The 19,950-nt window shown below is 41.8% G+C and overlaps 1 protein-coding gene across 1 annotated transcript in view; it reads right to left on the bottom strand.

Moving 5' to 3' along the window:
• KMT2D (lysine methyltransferase 2D) overlaps positions 1-19,950 on the bottom strand; it is a 3,358,270-nt gene that overhangs the window by 110,219 nt on the left and 3,228,101 nt on the right. The window contains exons 49-51 of the mRNA XM_044082193.1: positions 10,150-10,280; positions 9,341-9,626; positions 8,226-8,299 (exon numbers count right to left, since the gene is read on the bottom strand). Coding sequence (XP_043938128.1) covers positions 8,226-8,299; positions 9,341-9,626; positions 10,150-10,280 — 491 coding nt within the window. The remainder of the gene's footprint in view (positions 1-8,225; positions 8,300-9,340; positions 9,627-10,149; positions 10,281-19,950) is intronic.

Genomic DNA, 19,950 nt, shown 5'->3' with positions numbered 1-19,950 from the left:
TGAAAGCCCTACAAAGTTTGTGCGACATAATTGTAGCGCCTCCTTCACCCACATGAAAATTAGATATGGCAGGCAGCTGTACCCTTATGGTGGATGTTGAAGTCCCCTGGTGAAAGAGAGTAGATAGAAATTCTAGAATCTTGTGAATAGGAGCAACCAAGGGATCTAAACCTTGTTTGGAGGCCCAACACTTGAAACGTTTCCACTTGCTCTTATACAATTTTCTAGTGCAGGATTTGTGGGAAGAAATCAGAATATGTTGTACTGCTGGAGACAAAAGATCTGACCTGGCTAAGCTGGGAAGCGGAGCAGCCATGCTGTCAATTTGAGGGACGAGAGAGAGAGGTGAAGAACTCCTGACGAGTGGGTCAGCAGGTCTGGCACTGGGTCCAGAGTCCAAGGTTCCTCTATTTGGTGAACTTGGAGGAAGGGAAACCAGGTTTGTTGAGGCCAGAATGGTGCTATCAAGATGATCATCCTTTCCAGACCTTTGGCTTTCTGTAGAAATTTTGGGATTAGTGGAACAGGAGGGAAGGCATATAGGAGACCCGGGGGCCAATCGTGTACAAGTGCGTCCCTGGGGGCACTCCCCGGAGGGGGAAGTAGGGCGAAATAGCTTCTGCATTTGGCATTCAAGGGGGATGCAAAAAGGTAGCAGCAAAGTTGGCCCCATCTGCAGAAAATCCTTTCCGCTACTTGATTTTTGAGGGACCACTCGTGAGGCAGCAGGATGGCTCTGCTCAACCTGTCCGCTATTACACTGGATGTCCCCAGGATGTGCGTTGCTATGAGAAAGCGTCCGGTGGACACAGCCCATTGCCAGATTCTCAGGGCCTCTCTGCATAAGGGGGTAAGACCTGGTTCCTCCTTGCTTGTTTATGTACCAGACCACTGACATGTTGTCTGTCTGAATTGCAACTGTTCCCGGAGGTAAGTAGTCGTGAAAGTGTTGCAATGCTAGGAACACTGCTCTTAACTCTAGGACATTGATGTGCAGTTTTGTACTCCATTTCCGACCACTCTCCTTGAACTGTCCTCCCCTGAAAAAGTCCCCCCACCCTATCAGGGAAGCGTCCGTGGTCACTGTGGCTATGGCCTTTGCATTTCTATGGCTGCTTGATCCCTCAGATTGGGTGGAACATCTGGGAATCTTTTTTGGATGGGAGGATTGTTTAAGAAAGGGATGTTGTATCCTCTGGTTATTATGCTTTTTACCCAGGAATCTGAAGTGAGTTTTAGCCAGGCCTCTGGGTATAAAGCCAAGCGACCCCCAACTGCCTCCAGAGCAGGACAGCTGGGCCTCCACTCAGGAGTGTTGGAAGGGCTTACCAGGGACGCTATCCCTGTCGCCCTGGTTCTGCGGACCCCCTCTGCCACCTGGGCAGCGTCTTCCATTCCTTCCCCCTCCTCTGCCTCTGGAGGGGGTTTCACTAGGTGTGGACTGGAAAGCTCCCTGAGTCTTCTGGAACCACATTTTTCCACCTCTTTGCCCTTTGGGGTATGGTCTAGAAGGGGCGGAAAAATGGACCCCTACAGCAGACAGGGTCTTTCCTTCTTGCTCACACCTAGTGAGCGTCTCCTTCACTTTGGGCCCAAACAAGGAGGAGCCATCAAAAGGGGCATTAGTAAAGGAAGACTTAAAGGCTTCCGCAAAGGAGCATAAGCGCATCCAGGATTGTCTCCTGAGAGCAATCACTGAAGCTGCAGCCCTACTCGATACTTCGGCTGCATATGAAATGAGCCGCATGGATGAGTTAACGATAGAGTTTAGGGTACTGAGCTGTGCTGTAACCTTGTCTGAGACAGCAGCATCTGTGGTACCCTGTAGAGTATCTCCCAATTCTTTGAGGAGATCTCTCTGAAGATGGGCAAAATGAGTGCGGTAGTTCAGTGATCGCATGGAAAAAGTCGCTGAACTAAAAATGCGCTTCCCGTACCTGTCCATTGTCCTGGAGTCCTTGTTAGGAGGATGAACAGAGGAAGATGCCTCAGACATTTCTTTCTTGGTGGCCGCCGCCACCACCATAGCGTCAACTGGGACTCCCTTGGTGAGGTAACGCCTTATCCTGGGGGGCAGTGATGTACTTATTCGGCCTCCGAGGGACTGGTTCCAATGTGTCAGGGGACTCCCATGCCCTTCGAGTTATTAAATCCATTAACTCGTCGAAGGGCGGAGTTACCCAGGAGGTGGAGAGTTGAGCCCCAAAAGTGTTCAGTAACACCGACTCGTCCTCAGTAGGGGCAAGGGACTGCCAGTCACCCCTCTGTTTGACAATTTCAAGGATGTCGGCGAACGAGACATCCTCCAAGGAGGACCGTGGGGACCCCTTTGACTCATCCAAGTCGGTATCCAATGTCAACGATTCCTGTGGGGAATCAATGTGCCTCCTCTTGCACAACCTCTTCTTCGGGACATCATCAGAGGGGACATCTGGTGAAGCTTTCAAGAAGCAGGGATCACCCTCTGGGGTTGACTGAGGCTTTGGGTCTCTACGCTTGGCGGGAACCAGTGGTGCAGAGACAGAATATGGACTTTTGGGGAGGGAGAAAAAGAATCTGACGAACTGCGGAGAGATTGGCAGCACCGAGACCCCTCGACTGGTACCGAGGGTGTCGAGGTCAGTGGAGCCGAAAGCACTAAAGAAGGCTTCGGTCCCGGGGGATCAATGATCATCAGTTCCTCGACTCCCGGCTCCGATGACTCGACGGGTCTTGAAGGAGGATCAACAGATGGGACAGGAAGGGTCTCAAACTTCAAAACCAACTTGGACGAAACCACAATCAGTCTGGATAAGGCCGTGTTCTCCATCAGTTTCTGCACCACTCGATCCACATCGGTGTCAGACAGTCTGGAGGAACGGGTCGAAGGGGCCGAAGAGGTCACCAAGCAAAGGATCGATGAAGGGAGTACCTCTCACACTGGCTCCAAGACCTGGATCTCGACTCGAGGCAGCATCTCGGTGCTCAGCTCCAAGGTCTGTGCAGCCAGCAGACGAATCTTAGAAGAGGTACTCGGAGCCAATGACCTGGGCTCCAATACCTTTGAAGACTTCGACCCCTTCGAAGACTTTGATGACTGGTCCGCCTTTTTCAATGCCTCCTGAAACTCCGGCTTCAGGAGACCTCTCTCTACCACTTTCCTGCGTCTCTCCGTCATCACTCTGCCACTAAACAAGTGGCAGATGGAGCAATCCTCCTGAAGATGGAGAGGGCCCAGACAGTAAACGCAGGAAACATGGTTATCAGTTATGGACATTTTCTGTCCACACTGGCAACGTTTAAAGCCCGATTTGGCTTTTTCCGACATTTTTATCCAAAATAGCAAATACAACTATATGTATAAAGTATACAAAAACTACCACTAACACACACTATAATAACTTTTAGTTAACTGGTGAAAAGAAAGGAATTACCAGTAAAAAAATTCTGACAGAGCCCTGACAGAAAAAAGGAAACATGACCGAAGGCCTAGGGAGCAGCCGCTCCCACAACAATCTAACACTAATTTAAAACAAGACACACACCTAACACTACACTAACACTAGTACTATGTAATCCATATAAAACTCAACAATTCTAACTATTTTAGTAAGATATATATATATATATATATATATATATATATATATATAGAGAGAGAGGTATGAAAAAATATGAAAGATACTGGCCCGAGCTCTCACTCGACGAGACCTGTTGCAGCGGCAAACTAGATCTGAGGGTTAGCAGCAGGGCATCATGGGATAGGGACTGTGCCTCGAGCTTTTCTTAGACACAGAGCTTGGAATGTGACCGACTCGGAGCCGAGGGATCGGCTCCGAACCCGTATGTAAGAACAAACGGCGAGATCGAACAACTTCACATCATTCACTTAGCCCACTTTAAGGCACATTTTAAATTAATACCGTTGTTTAGTCCTGGAAAACGATCAGCTCCTAGAAGGAGCTGCCATTTAAGTTCCCTGTACTCCTGTAATGTTGCATAGTCCCCAAAAAACAAATCTACCTGTTCCAGCACAAAAAATAAATTTTTTTCAAAATGCAGATAAATCTCTGAATGTCTAGCTAAAGCATTACGTGGGTCCAGAGCTCTGATTGCATTGTAGTGTTCCTTCACCCTATCTGAAAGTTTTCTGCTCGTCTTTCCCACATAAAAAGAGTGACAAGAATGACATACTGCTGCATATACTAAGTTAGTAGATTTACAGTCAAAATGCTGCTTAAAAGTCACATTGAACTGGTTATGCTGGAAAATGTAATGAGAGCCCTGCAAAATATATTTGCAACATACACATTTCTCACATGTGAACATACCAGGTGGGTCCCTTGTGTTCTTTATGTGATCAATTAAAAAAGAAGAATCCCTATTTTCCAGTGTATTTCGGACAGTCTTAGTACATTTGTATTAAAACAAAGGGGTATCTCTCCTAGGGGAGAAACTAGATTCCTTCAGTTAGTAACAATATTCCAATTACGTGAAATTACTTCACGAATATATATATATATATATATATATATATATATATATATATATATATATATATATATATATATATATATATATATATATATTTATATATATATATATATATATATATTCTAAATAAACCGTAGTAATTAAGAAAAAACAATATTCAAAACTGAACTTCTTACACACCAAACTTCTAGTAGCTAAAGGCTATTTAATAATATGAAATAATAGTAACTGAATGAAAATGCAGACACCAAACTGATATTTAAGCTTCCGCTCTTATTAGGTAGAAGAGCTTCATCAGAATAAACTTGAATTCCACATAAGCACATTCAAAATCTGTACATTAAGTCATATGACAGTACACTAGCCAGTAAACAGACTCAAATATATATATATATATATATATATATATATATATATATAGTAAATACAGTAACCAATAACCTATCAGTAATACATTCAAACTGTACCAATCCTGTAAACTGTATTAAGTATGAAACATGAATAAGCATGAGAGAATCTATACATTCATGACAAGGAAAAGAGACAGTATTAGCAATACCATCTCAGGGCACATTTAATATTAATACTTTCGTTTAAACCTGGAAACACCTCAGCATTAAGATGTAGTTGCCACTTTAACTCCCTTAATTCTAAAAATAGTTCCCAGTCACCAAAAAAGCAATTAACCTGTTCTAGGACAATAAAATGAAACTTAGTAAAAGTAGCACAAGTAGAGCTATGTTTGGCAAGGGCATTATTCATGTTACTAGATCTAATGGCTCCTACATGTTCTTTCACCCTGTCAGAAAGCTTTCTGGTGGTCTTGCCAACATAGAAAGCATTGCAAGATGCACATATTCCTGCATAAACAACTGCAGTAGAGTGAGAAAAGAAATTTTTGTGGAACCGAACAGAGTAGTTACAGTGTGGAAAAGTGTAATCAGACCCTGTTAGTATAAAAGGACATACAACACATTTATTACAAGTATGCATTCCCTTGGAAGTGGAGGAAATAGGGGAAATAGCAGTAATAAAAGGGGAATCTATTTTCTAGACTCATTCTAATAGTTCTGGTTCTTTCAAAAGAGAATAAGAGAGAAGAACCTAAGGCTGCAGACAAGGGTTGAGATTCAGTTAAAAGTTCCCAGTTGTTATTAATAACGTTACGAATATAAGACATATCTCTAGAAATGGGCAGCAGGAAACTAAGGGTTTTATTAGTGGTAGTGGATTTATTAGTAGTGGGTTTTAAGCCAAATAATAAGATAGGCAAATGTTTGGTATATCTTTCGGAAATAACAGTTTTCTGTACGGCATTGATTACAGAAATCGGGTAATTTATTTTCAGAAACATATTTTTCAGTAAGGTGGCTTGTATTTTAAATTCAGAGTCAAGGTTTATGATTCTAATAAATTGACTTTTCACTAAATTCCTTTTCTTGAAATAAGGGTGAGAGCTAGAGAAATCTAGCAGATTGTTTTTATATGTTTCTTTTCTGTACATAGTAGAAGACAGAATACCTGCTGGAGACAAGTATATTTTAGTGTCAAGAAATATAATAGAGGAGCCACTACCTGACGTAATTAAATTAAAAAAGCCAATGCTTTTTTTCACGTCAGAAATGAATAGGTCTAAGCTATATTGATCTCCCTGCCACACAAAAAAGATATCATCTATATATCTTTTGCATATGAGCATGTGATCAAAATTATTTACATGAATTAAGCTAATTCCCATGTACTTAACACAATGTTGGCAAATGCAGGAGCAATCTTTGAGTCCATCGCTATACCTTTCGTTTGTTTATAAATGCGATCGTTAAAATAGGAAAAAATTATTGTTTAAAACAATATCAACTAAGGTGCAAAGTGTATTAATTTTAGTAGGAGAAAAGTTAGTGTGCTTTCTTAAAAACAGATAGAAATACTGAAGTCCTTCTTTATGGGGAATGTTAGTACAGAGGCCCTCTATGTCAAGAGTAACTAAAATACAGTTAGATAACTTATATTTTTAGTGGTATAAATAATTTAAAAATGCCCATGAATCTCTTAAATAATAAGGTGTAGTTTATAAAACTAATCTCTGGACACTTAAATAGTTAACTGCTTAAGTCAGGGGCCTGCCATTTGATCACCAAGTACAAAACAAAACTGTCATGGCACATGGCACATGGCACCAAAAAAGTTGCTGGCTAAAATATAAATTAATTATTTCCAATAAAGTAAGAGGACAAATCTTTTAAGAGCTAACAATTATATGTATCTTGCTCTACAGAGTGAGAATACAAAACTCATAACCATAGGGTAGTTGCTAAATAAGCAATAATTGCATTTAAGATGAGGACAATCCAGTTGAAACAGGCAAGAGTGCACCGAGAAGGTATCCTTCAACACAACAATAATAGTTTTAGGGAGATGAGAGGGAGAAGAAAATCTCCAAAAAAAACTGATTCAAAACCCATAGCACAAATATCCTTATAATTGTACCCCCCCCCAAAAAAAAAAAAAAAAAAAAACTAATACAGAAATACTTTTACTCAGAGGAAATTTGAGCCAAGGTAAGAAAGGTTTATCACCGCTGATAAAATAAACAAGGAGAGTAAGGAAAAAACATGACAAAAAAAGATAGTGAAAAAAAGGGAAAAAAAAGTCTAAAGAAGAACTAATGCCCCCAAACCAGCCTGTGGCCATCTCACAGAGCACCTAAAGGCTTTTGTCGTGGGACTGAAATGGAAAGACATCAGAAACGAGTGCACTGTGGGACAAAATGAAGAGTTAACAGCTTGGGATGAGCAGTCTTTACACCTGTGCCACAAAGCCTTGTCTGTTCCTGCAGCAAGAGCTCCATGACATCACTGACAACAGGTCTTCAAAAAGTTGCTTTACAAGTAGGTACATGTTATTTTTGTAACCTACTGATGATAAAAATAGCTTAAATATTCAGAATGTACATGATAGACAAACTAGACAAGCTGCTAAAGTGGCTACTTTTCTTAATATGCCATAGCTAAAGTGAGCAATCAGGATTATTTTACTACTACACACTTTAGAATACAATGCAACTAACAAAACACTCACCCTCATAACACAATGTAGTTTTGCAAATGCTTGCCACCCCCCCCCCTTCAGATCTGCTGTTACAATTCTAAACTCTCAAAATGAATACAACACAGTAAACTAATAGTCACATTTTGCTCACCTACTGATTACCTCCTTAATCACATTCAGAGATGCATGGAAGCTGGATCCTGTCCTGGCACTCACTGGTTGCAAGGCAGAGGAACTAGTCTTTAAGTGGGCACCAGCCTACTGCAGGATGCATATACCCCCCTTCACTCTCACATGAACCACACGTTATGGGCAATTTACAGAAATGCCAAGTAACTTATGCTGCATCCTTGGGATATGGGAAGAAACCACAACACCTTGTGAATACAGAGAGGATATTGCAGACTCTGCACAGAACGTACTCCTTTCAAGAAATTAAGTGATGAATTAAGCACCCTAAGGCACCAATGTTACTTGCTGGACTACTGTATCATACAGACCTCTACACCCCCCCCCCAAAAAAAAAATCACATACCATTCAAGCTGTAAACCTGAACTTGACCAATCATCACTGCTAATTCATTCTAAACAAAGTAAATTACTACATGCAAATCAATAAGACGAGTGCAGCATTAACAAAATTGTGTTACAGTTCATGCACAGATGCGTTAAAAAAAAAAAAATCAAGCAACAAGACAAGTTACCTTGCTGGACCTCCCGTTAGTGTAGCATCAATCACATGTTCGTTGTTGATTCTGAACATGTAAATGCCTCGATTCTGAAGAAAGAAAAAATAATAATTTTGCTGCCTTCCATTCTTAATATTGATTCTGAACATGTAATGTTTCAGTTTTGAGGAAAGAAAAAAAATCATTATTTTACTGATTATGAACAAATATCTCACTGCTAAAAAAAAATCTAACCCTGCTGTAAATAAACTTTGGTCAGTCAGAAAGACCAGTAAACATACATATTTGCATGTATACCAAAACTAATCATCTTGAGTTATATATAAATAGAATTAAAATAAAAAAGACTAGCTTACTCTTTACAGGTTACAAAATCTAAATGTAAATACCCACAAGTTTATATTTATTTATGTAAGGAGCATTAAAACACTTCAGTTCTAAGCATTTTACAAAAAAAATGTTAAAACCTATCATGCAAAGTGTAATAAACTCTGTAGCAAAGGCAACAATAAATAAAATACTTTGATTAAAATTATCTAATTTAAAAAAAAAATAAAATTTCAATGTTCTGAAGGTTAATACCTCTGCCAGTTTCTGATACATAATTTCAGGATCAAAATTTAACCACATGACATTTTGCTACTGTCCAGTGACACATTTAAGAATCTGGCAAAGAAGCTCATACAAAATGGTTTTGTAAGGATGGTGCACACATCTTTGATAGCCCATTTTAAGTTGCATTTCAGACACTCAAATTACAACTAGCTATTCATCTGAACTTATACATACACTCTCATCCTGTGACTTCAGTTTTCAAACCATCTACAGCAGTCATATTTCCTTTCCCTAAATACTATCTGTAGCATGGCTCTAACACTAACACACTAATTTAAGGTATGCCTATCGGAAACAAACTAATCTTTCGTGCCTCAAGATTTCTGCCCAACAAGAAAACAGTTGTCATGAGATTTTATAAAGAAAAAGGGCCTTTCCTTTTTCTGTAGCTAAAACAGCAGTATTGAAGAAAAAAAAAAGTCAAGCCTAGGCATTCATCTATATAAAAGACACAAAGGCACTCAAGACTAGGAAGCAATGGTCTCTCCTAAAAGTGAATTCTGCTGACATGGTACCTGCTCTTCATAAATCTTCTCCCTGCGATTTGCAACCTCATTGCGGATAATTGTTCCAATGTACTCTATCACCATGGTGTGCTTCTCTATGTCCTTTGCTGCATACAACCCAAGCCCCTGGATCCGTGATCTTGCCAGGTACACATTGTTCTTCCACTCAGTTTTAAGCCGCCGATACTGAGATGACTTGGAGTGGACAAACTGTTTGCTGTAGGGAGTGTTGATCTCACCAGTAAAAGTGCTCTGATATGCTTTAGACATACTGGTGCTGTTGAGTGTATGGGGGCTAAGAAGACAGAAGAGAGAGAGGAAAAAAAAAAAAGACATTAACTGTACATATGGTGATATGTATAACTGCAATATAAAATTAGGTACTTTGAAGTTTTAAGAGCGTTTAGGACAAAAATAGTTTTTGGGCATATCACAAAGGACCTTCTGCCCCTAACAAAATGTGAAAATGAATGCAAAAATGGAATTAAACATTTAAAAATGACAAAGGTTTTAGCAATTCTGGCAAGTCTGCCATACTGCTTAGGGACCATTTTATTTAGATACAGCTGTCTCTCTAAGGACATCCAACTGGATCAAGACACATGCACTCTTCTCAGGACATTACTGCTGGGTGACGGCTTTAAATGAATGAGGCTACAGATGGCCAACAAGATAAGCATCAGCCTACAAGCTGTGCTGTGTGGATAAAATCAGATACTGAGGAAATTAAACCACCACCAAATACAACATCCATGCAACTTATGACTAGTATTGTTGCTTTGAAGTTCCTGACAGTCCTGACCTACATCCAAACTTACCGTTTGTAGTGTGTCAAAATTTTCGGTTCAGAACGAGCACAACCTGTTGGGTTTATCATCAGTGGCAATTCCATTAGTGGGTGGCGACCATAGCGGAAAGTATAGTTCTGGCAGTTCTCAACACCAGGCAACTTGAAAATTTTAAATAAAGGAGGATATTAATATTAGTGTTGTAGCTCATTTATTTTCAGTTTGAAATCACCATAACATTGAGGTACTGTAATACAATAACTACTACCACCCTAGGTAACAGGCATCATTTTTTCTATAAAACATTTGCAAATGGTGGAAAAATTGCAGGCAATAGTAAATTGTTTTCATGCTGGCAGACAATTTTGGATACTTGTATTCGCAAGACATCTCAAAACATCAAAACAGACTTGGAATACATGTTGCAAAGTATCTGCTCCTAAGGAAAAGAAATACTCTGAAATGGACAATGATAACAAAACTGTGACCATTCATGTTTTCTGAGACATAGGTTGATATAAGGAGATACTAACAGGAACAGGAATTTTTCCTCTCTTCAAAAAGTTTTTGATAACATAAATTTGTACATCAAGGAGTCAGAAATGTTTCTGTTACTGGCTACCATCTCTGAGAATACTTTTTTTTTTTTTTTTGAGAAAGACACCTTCCTACTAGTTTTAGTCAGGTACTGTGCATCTAGCACCTATTCATTCATTGTGGAAGGTGGCAAGAAATATTTTTAAAATAATGCAATCTCCCATCATCCTCTTTGGAATCTCATTTTCTACTTACAGCAAAAGAGTCTTGCTACAGAGTAAAAGAAGCATCTCAAAATCAAATGAAAAATGCAGTTCCTATCTTGAAAGAGGAAATCAAAAGTTTAACTAACACAGTTAATTACAATCAAAGGTAGAGGTCAAAATCGTAAGACTGCAATTCATCGGACTTAGCATTAGACATTCAGGCTAAAGCCATTCATGCACACATTTGTCAGTGAAACCAAGGTAGAAACCACAACACTGGACAAACACCTCCCCAACAGCCCCATGCATGCTCACAAGTGTAATGCACTCATGAAACAAAGTACTTCAGACTACAGTTAGGGTCAAGTTTTGGAGAAAAAAATCATGGATGCTCCATAAAATGATCTACATTATGCTACGATAGTAACAGAAGAAGCTATTAGCTACCATGCCTGATGCTGCTCATCTGGCTCCTCCAACACTTGGTCTGCTTGACAAATTCATCACTGGTGGCCATCTCAGTGACAAGTAAAATCACCCTGCATCAATACAGCCAGATTCTACACAAAAGTTTCATCTCTGCATTGAAAAGGCAGAGGATCACTATAAAGAACTATGGATGGGAACAGCAGTACATACTGGACAGCAAAAATAGAGCAGACTTCAATTAGATGCAGAGCAAGGCCTAGATGAGTTGCTCCCACGGTACTAAAAGGACTGATAGCAGGGCTTGGTGAATCACTGACAAAACTGTATTACCTTTCCTTTACACCTGGAGTAATGCTTTAGGAATGGAGGCAGACAACAGTGGTTTCCATGCCCAAAGATGACTTCAGGGGCCTAAATTTACTCCAAGAAATAAGACTCACTAGAGGAGCTGTGCTCCTAATACATTACACTCTCAGTTTATAGAATAACATATCACTACAGGTCAAAGTAGTGCTTTGAATATTTTAAAAGCTACTCTTCATGACTTGATGAGTAGAACACAAACTTATAAACCAGGATGATCATGCAATGAATCTCCTTGTTGTGGGAGATGAGCAATATTAAGTTCTTGAAAAGGGAAGCATGAACTTTTAAGCATGGCTACTTAAATGTGTATACTGCTAAGCATTCATGGTCTTTATGACTGCTTACTTAGTTGCTGCTCCTATGTTCCTAGAAGAGAGCCAAGTAATTAAAGGATGACTATGCCTGCTTCTACTAAAGGGCTAGATGTGAAAATTTCTGTAGAACAGGTTAGATGAGTTCATAAATGTAAAGCTGGTAGACAACAAAGCTTTACACAGGAAAGGTCTACCACCTCAGTTTGATCCAATTCTGTCAGTGAGAAGGGAAGTCCTATGAATGTTCGATATCTGGATTTCAGTAAAGCTTTTGACACCATACATTTTTCTACTCTTCTCCCAGGTGTCCATCAGATCCTTCTGCTAACCAATCAGACCTGCTGTTCCATTATAATCAACTCCAGCAGCATAAAGTGCTAAAGCCCTGACTACTACTAGTGACTTAGAGCCCTGACGTGAAGGGCAGTGTGAGGGTATTAGATATTATCTGCATTAGCATGACTGGCTAAAGTTTTGTAAATAATTTTAATCAACTATAAATTACTCTGTTACATATGCCAGCCTGACTAGCTATAATTTTGTAAATACGTTAATGTCTTTTGATTACCACTCAGATGTATGAAAGAAGTTCAAATATCAGTGTTCTTCTTGCTGAGGAAATGTATTTGTTTTTTTTTAGAGAGAATTCTGACTGCATGATGTTATGTTGTCCTATCTTGCCTTCATTCTTACAATGACGGGCTCGGAGCTGATCTTCGGGTCCGACTCAACCGAATACTTACCTGAAGATCTCAAACTTGGCACGTGGCAAGAAGGTATCCTGCAATGTAGTGGTGTAATTCCTTAGATTTCGTTTGCTGCTTTACGAGGTTGGATGTGCTCATCTTGACCATGGCTAAGTTGTGATTTTTTTTCTATTTACCTTGTCAAAACTTGCTATTTTTGCATATATTTAGCTCTATCATTACTAGATTTAACTCTAGTCTCTTTGCTGTTTTTAGTTAAATAGAGATAGTTTTTTCTCCCTTCAGCACGGCTTTTGCCGTCACTTTCTAGGCCCTTTGGTATCCCATGTAGTGGTTGTTGTTCGTTGTGTGCGTCGGGCTTGTACTGTTTGATTGTTTTTGTGTGGAAATTAGAACCGTTTTTAGTTAGAGGTTCTAATTTTCTTTCCCTGGTCGTTCCTCTTTGTATTGTCCTTTAGTAACCTGTAGCATATTAGTCTTAGCTAAATATCTGTTGTTTGCGTTTTGCTATAGCCTTGAGGCACTTTTTGTGAAAATGTCTAGACAACAAAAAGAGAGAGAGAGAACACAAGCCTTCGGGCTTTAAAAAATGTCAGAAATGCTCGCAAAAGATATCCATCACTGATGGACATGTTTGCGTTTAGTGCCTTGGTGCCATTCATCTCCAAGAAATCTGCACCTTCTGTCATTCATTTAGTGCTAGAGTTCTTAAGGAAAGAACAAGCTGATTCTAAAAGGGCTCTTAAAGCCTTCCTTTGAAGAAGCCATTCATAGTTCTTCCTCTTCTTCGTCTCCATCAAAAAAGGATAAATCTCACAAAAGACAATCTCCAGCTACATAGGCTCAGTCAGATCCACCAAACTCCAAAAAATTTCAAAGGCCACTACTTCCTCGGCTCTTCAGTCTTCGGAGCCATCGGAAGTTCTTTTGGTTGACAGGCCTGGTACTTCGGCTCCAAAGCCTTCGGAGCCACAAGATACCTCCAGTCGGAGCTGGTCCAATGAAATTTCGCTGGTTTCTCCGACCTTGAGATCACCAATCCTCCATAGGTCTCTATCTCCTTCCCTACCTTCCAGGTCTACAAGAAGTTTATTAGATGAGGTTGAGGAACGGGTGGTGCGTAGACTCCTTAAGTTGCCGGTGCTGACCAAATTAATCTCTGTTCCCACCCATTTGGTTTCGGATCATGCTGTGCCCACTGTTGTTCCTCCTCTGAGCCAAGCTGGTCCTTCGAAGCCGGAGTGCTCGGTATGACTTACTGTGGAACCATCGGTTCTGGGACCCCCTTCGGTGTCCACGGAACAGACATCTGCTCAGACTCTCTTGGCGCCGTCCAGTGAGTCTGGGAGCCAGGATTCCCTGGTCAGCTCTGGGGGGGGGGGATTCTTAGCCCCGATCTTCTTCAGTGCCGAGCTTACCCCTCGGAGCATCGGCTCGGGTTAGCTCGGCTCCTACATCGGCCTCGGGTCTGATCTCGTTGACTCCATTACATTCCTCCGTGTCCTCTGAGCTGGGGGAGTCTTGGGAGCAGGCAGGATCCACCTTTGAGCTGATGAGGAGTGTGTTATCAACCCATTCAGCAACACAGAAGGATACCAGTACTCATCCCCCCAAGGCACCGGCTACTGTCTCAGCACCACACATTCCACAAGACAGCAGAGACCCAGAGCCTCAGGATCCCCCATTGAGTGAACCCCTCTCATCCGAGGCCTCCCAGAATATCCTTCTGAGGAGCCACCTCAGAAGAGAACCTGCAAGAGGAAGCATGTTGACTCCCCAGATGAGTCCATCACTTCAGACACTGACCTCCAAGAGTTGGAAGGGTCCCCACGGTCGTCCTCTGACGATATCTCATTTGCAGATATTCTAGAGATCCTCAAGCAAAGAGGTGGCTGGCAGACCACTACCCCTTCTGATGAGTCACTGTACCTGAAGGTTTTTGGGTCTCAACCTTCAGCCTCCTGGGTGTCTCCACCTTTCGATGAACTAGTGGACCTGGTTAGTCAAAAGGTGTGGGAGTCACCCGACACTTCGGAACCGGTCCCTCGGAGGCCAAAGAAATTTTTGTCAGCTCCTTTGGGCAAAGAATTTCTAACAAAGGGAGTACCTGTAGATGCTATGGTGGTGGCAGCAGCCACCAAGAAGGAACTTGCAGAGACTTCCTCATCTGTTCATCATCCGAATAAAGATTCTCGAATGATGGACAGATATGGGAGGCGTATCTTTTCTTCAGCGACTTTTTCACTGTGATCGCTGAACTACTTATCCCATTTTACGAGGCTACAAAGAGATGATCTGAAAGAGCTAGGAGATACTCTACAAAGTTCAGCAGCTGTGGGGTTGAATGAGAAGGTCTCCTCCCAGCTGTCCACCTTAAATTCCATCGTCAACTCCTCCATGAGGCTCATATCATGCGTAGCAGATGGAGTGAGCAGGGCAGTGGGTTCTGGAGTTTCCCTTAGGAGACACTCCTGGATGCGCTTGTGCAATTTTGCAGAGCCCTTTAAGTCTACCTTTACTAACGCCCCTTTTGATGGTCCTCACTCTTTGGAACCAAAGTAAAAGACACTCTAACCCAGTGGGACCAAGATGGAAAAACTCTCTCTGCCATTGGGAGTACGTTTTTCTGTACCTTCAAGACCTTATTCCAAAGGTCAGAAGAGCGGAAAGATGTGGTTAAAAAGATCCTAGAGATTTTTCCAAGATGCACAGGGTGATAACTTCTCCAGGGGCAGAGGGGGAGGTAATAACGGTAGACGCTGCCCCACAAGAAGAGGGGGCCCGCAAAACCAGGGTGACCATGATTCCTTTCGCGGATGCCCTTATCAGCGCTCCTGAAAGGAGGCCTGACTGCTCTACTCTAGAGGCAGTCGGGGGACATTTATCGATGTACTCAGAAGCCTGGCAAAATATCACAAACAACAAATGGGTACTAAACATAATATCCAGAGGTTATTCCATCCCTTTTTCCAAACCTGTCCCACAGACCAAAACACTCCCGGATGTTCCACCCAATCTAAGGGAACAAGCAACTACAGAGGTTCAAAAGTTGCTCCACAAAAGAGTCATCCAAGAAGCCCCCGCAGACCAAATAGGATTCGGAACTTACTCAAGATTCTTTTTAGTGCCAAAAAGAACAGGGGACTGGAGACCCACATTGGAACTAGGCAAGTTAAAGGAATCTGTCAAAAAGTCAAAGTTCCAAATGCTGACACTGAAGTCTATACTCCCCTTTTTAGGGAAAGACCATTGGATGTGCTCGACAGACCTTCAAGATGTTTACTACCACATAAAAATGGACAGAACATCAAGAAGGTACTTATGCTTCCAGCGGGGAGCCAGCCATTACCAGTTCAGAGCTCTGCCCTTTGGTCTCACTACAGCCCCCAGAGTGTTCACCAAATGTATGGCAGTAGTCACGGCTCACCTGAGGCATCTAGGATTCCGTGCATTTCCCTATCTAGACGACTGGCACCTTTCTGCCACCACCAAGCATCTATTTCTACAAGCCAGGGATCTAAGAATGGATATCGGCAATGAGTTGGGCATTACAGTAAATTTTCAAAAATCTGCCTTGTTGCCCTGTCAACATATTACATTCATAGATGCAGATCTAGACACTTCATCTATGATAGCATGTCTTCCAACAGAAAGAGTCATAGCACTCAGACAGTAAATTATTCACCTCCTTCCCAAAGACAAAGTGAAAGCAAAGGTAATTCTATGCTTATTAGGAACAATGGCCTCCATGATTACACAAGTTCCTTTTGCCAGAATGCACATGAGGATTCTTCAATGGCTACTATTCTCCCAATGGCCACTTCAAGAGCTACCAGTGTCATCTGATCAGAATAACGGAATCTTGCAAGAACGATTTGAGATGGTGGATATACGCCACTCATGTGACAATAGCCAGACCCTTTGTTCCACTTCAACCAATAGCTACAGTGACCACGGAAGCTTCCCAGACAGGGTGGCAGGGGGCATTATCTGGGAAGAACAGTCCAAGGTACATGGCAAGAACACGAGGCTCACTTGCATATAAATGTTCTAGAGAGGAGAGCAGTGCTTCTTGCATTGCAAGCATTTCAAGACTCTCTCCCTCTAGGGACTATTGTGATCTGGTCGGACAATATGTCTGTGGTTTGGTACATAAGCAGGGGGAAACCAGATCTTAGCCCTTTTGTCGAGAAGCCCTAATAGTATGGCAAAGGGCAGTTTCTTCCCAGCACTTTCTGATTGCAACACACATTCCGGGGAAGTCCAACATGATAGCGGGCAAGCTGAGCAGAGCAATCCTAATGCCTTATGAGTGGTCCCTCAGTCACAATGTAGCAGAAATGATTTTCCAGACATGGGAAAAGTCTTGCTGCGATCTCTTTGCCACTCCCATGAATGCAAGTGCAGCAAGTATTTTACCCTAGTTCCCCCTCCGAGGGAGATACTGAGAGACACTCTTGTTCACGACTGGCCCTCGGGACTTCTATATGCCTTTCCACCGTTTCCTCATATCCGGAGTAATTCAGAAAGCACAAAGCTCAGGAAGCAGGATAATTCTCATTGCCCCTTACTGGCCTCGCCAAGTTTGGTGCCCCTTCCTTTGGCCCCACCTTCAGGAGAAGCCTTGCATTCTGGACCCAGTGCCAGATCTGTTAACTCATATGTCAGGGGAGCTTCATCCTTCTCTCCACACCCTAAAACTGACAGCTTGGCTGCTCCACTTCCCAGTTTAGTCAGGCTTCACATTTTCACTCCCACTGTTAGAAATATCTTAATGTCCTCCCATAAAGCTTCCACTAGAAAGCTGTACTTTAGTAAATGGAGGAGGTTTTCCCTGTGGGCTCAAGATAAGAACATTGATCCTTTCTCTGCACCTATTTATTCTATTCTGGAAGTTTTGGCAGAACTGTTTTCAACAAGGCTCAGCTGCAGCAACTATCAAAACTCAACTTGCTGCAATTTCAAATTTTCATATCGGTGATACTTCTTCAAACTTAATGACACACAGGTTGTGTACAGCCTTCTTAAAAGGTGCTTCCTTATTAAGACCTACCTTCAAGGAACCCCTTTCTCCTTGGGATCTAAATTTTGTTTTGTCTCATCTCACTTTACCTCCCTTCGAGCCCTCTTCGTCTTCAGACCTCAAGTTCCTTTCATGGAAGACCTTGTTTCTAGTGACTATAACTTCTGCTAGAAGGGTGTCAGAACTGCAAGCGCTTTCTATTAAACCACCATATTTAATTTTTCATAATATAGGGTATCCTTACGTACTAACACCTTCCTTTTTACCTCAAATTGCTTCTCCAAACAACATAAACCAATCCATAGAACTTCCAGTATTCTTTCCTCAACATAGCAACAAGGCAGACTACAAATTACACCAAATGGACGTGCACAGACAACTCAGATTGTATTTGCCTAGAACCAAAGACTTCAGAAATTCTGACCAATTATTTGTATCTTTTTCTGATGCAAACAAAAAGGATTCAAAGTCTCAAAGACTACTCTTTCTAATTGGCTTTTAAATTGTAATACATTTATCTATAAATCAAATCACAAGGATTTACCTTTCCAAGTAATGGGCTCATTACACTAGAGCACTGGCTACGTCATCTGCCTTTCAAGCCAGAATTCCCATAGATAATATTTGTGCAGCAGCTACAACCAGGGCCACTCCGAAAAGCCTTGCTGCTTGGAATACATGTTAACATTTGTTTCCATATCTATTTTACCCAATATAGTTGGACAATGCTTTTGAAGTGTACTGCGGTATTTGATTGGTGGCAGCAGTTACCCTGTAATTTGGGCAAAGAAACACAGCAGATAAACCTGAGTTAATCTTTCCCAAGTGTGTGTGTGTGTTGTGTGTGATTGTGTATGTGTGTGAGTGAATATCAGACATTTAAGAGTGTATGTGTCAGATATCTAGAACTGGGACACAATGCTCTGCAGTGGTCAGTGTGGAGACTCATTTGGGGACTGGAAGTGAAGCATACAGTCCAGTCCCAGGTTTGGAACCTGTTTCCTGTGTATTATTAGGGGAAATTGTGTATTTCTATCCCTGCTTTTAGTGACACTCCCTTACTGGAGACAGTGGTGAGGCTTGAGACTCCTCAGTTACAGCCCATGGTTAAAGAGGGCCCATCACAGGCAGTATATCCACTAATGTCTTTCATGGAGAGGGCTGGAGTTGTGCATGCTTGGGTGAACACATGCAATGCATACCCTTTCACTGCTGGGGATTGGAGAGACCTGCCTGTGGTGCTTACTGGTAAACTGGGTAAGGGACTTCTTGCTGGCTTACAGTCTATGCAGAAATGAGGGTTATCCCAGGACTGACCGCCACTACACATTCCACTAAAAGAGTGCAAACTAAGCATGAATGAGGTAAGTAAAGACTTAAGTAAAAAACCCTTTTTCTTACTAGCAATGGACATTCCTGACAACATATGGTTCTGGTAGCATGTGTATTTCCATATACACATTAAACACCAGACTTAGTGCTACCTGGAACTTGGCAGGCATAGGGTGCCTGTTACTTCCCTTGCTTCCTTTGTTGCAGCTACATCACCTGTTTTCCACTATGGAGCAGTTCTGCAGTAAGCTAGACCCCCCCCCCCCCCACACACACACACGATAGGTACTCATTCTTATCAAACCCTAAAGCTGCTCCAGCTTCCAAGTTGGACGGTTCAGCTTTAGGGCTCCACCCCTCTGTACCAGAGCCGTCAACCTTTGACACCATATCCTGCAAGATGCTGCTAGGAAAATTATAAGTTATGGGTATAGGGTTCAAAATGGTAAAGTAAATGGGAAACTGGCAATCTGACTAATAGGTAAGGATGGCACTTAGTGGAAAACTATTGTGAGAAGTCAGTAAACAGTGGACTAAGCTGGGTGACGCAGAGTGCTGCGGTGGTCAAAGATGAAATGTCCATCTCATGATGGCCTGCCAGGTTGGCAGAAAAGTGGATTTTAGGATTTAATATAAAAGGTGCAGAGTTATGTACTTTGGCAGGGACTACCTACAGAAAATCAACATTCTTGTGAGTGACCCTCACAGAGTAGTAGAGTAAAAGGATATGGGCATCATTGTCACTACAAAGATGAATGATGAACCAGCAGCTGAAAAGGCAATGACAAGGACACACAAGATGTAAGGATAAAGAACATGGAGTTGGATTTCAGAACTCCTAAGGTCATATTTTGGTTTTAAGGGTACTGATGATGCCACACTTCACTACCCAGTTCTTCTGATAATAAACAGCAAGG

The sequence above is a fragment of the Protopterus annectens genome, chromosome 9.part0 (genome assembly GCF_019279795.1).
Source record: "Protopterus annectens isolate FY-2018-M chromosome 9.part0, PAN1.0, whole genome shotgun sequence".
Lineage (NCBI taxonomy): Eukaryota > Metazoa > Chordata > Ceratodontiformes > Protopteridae > Protopterus > Protopterus annectens.
This window is presented reverse-complemented; position numbering and strand designations above follow the sequence as displayed.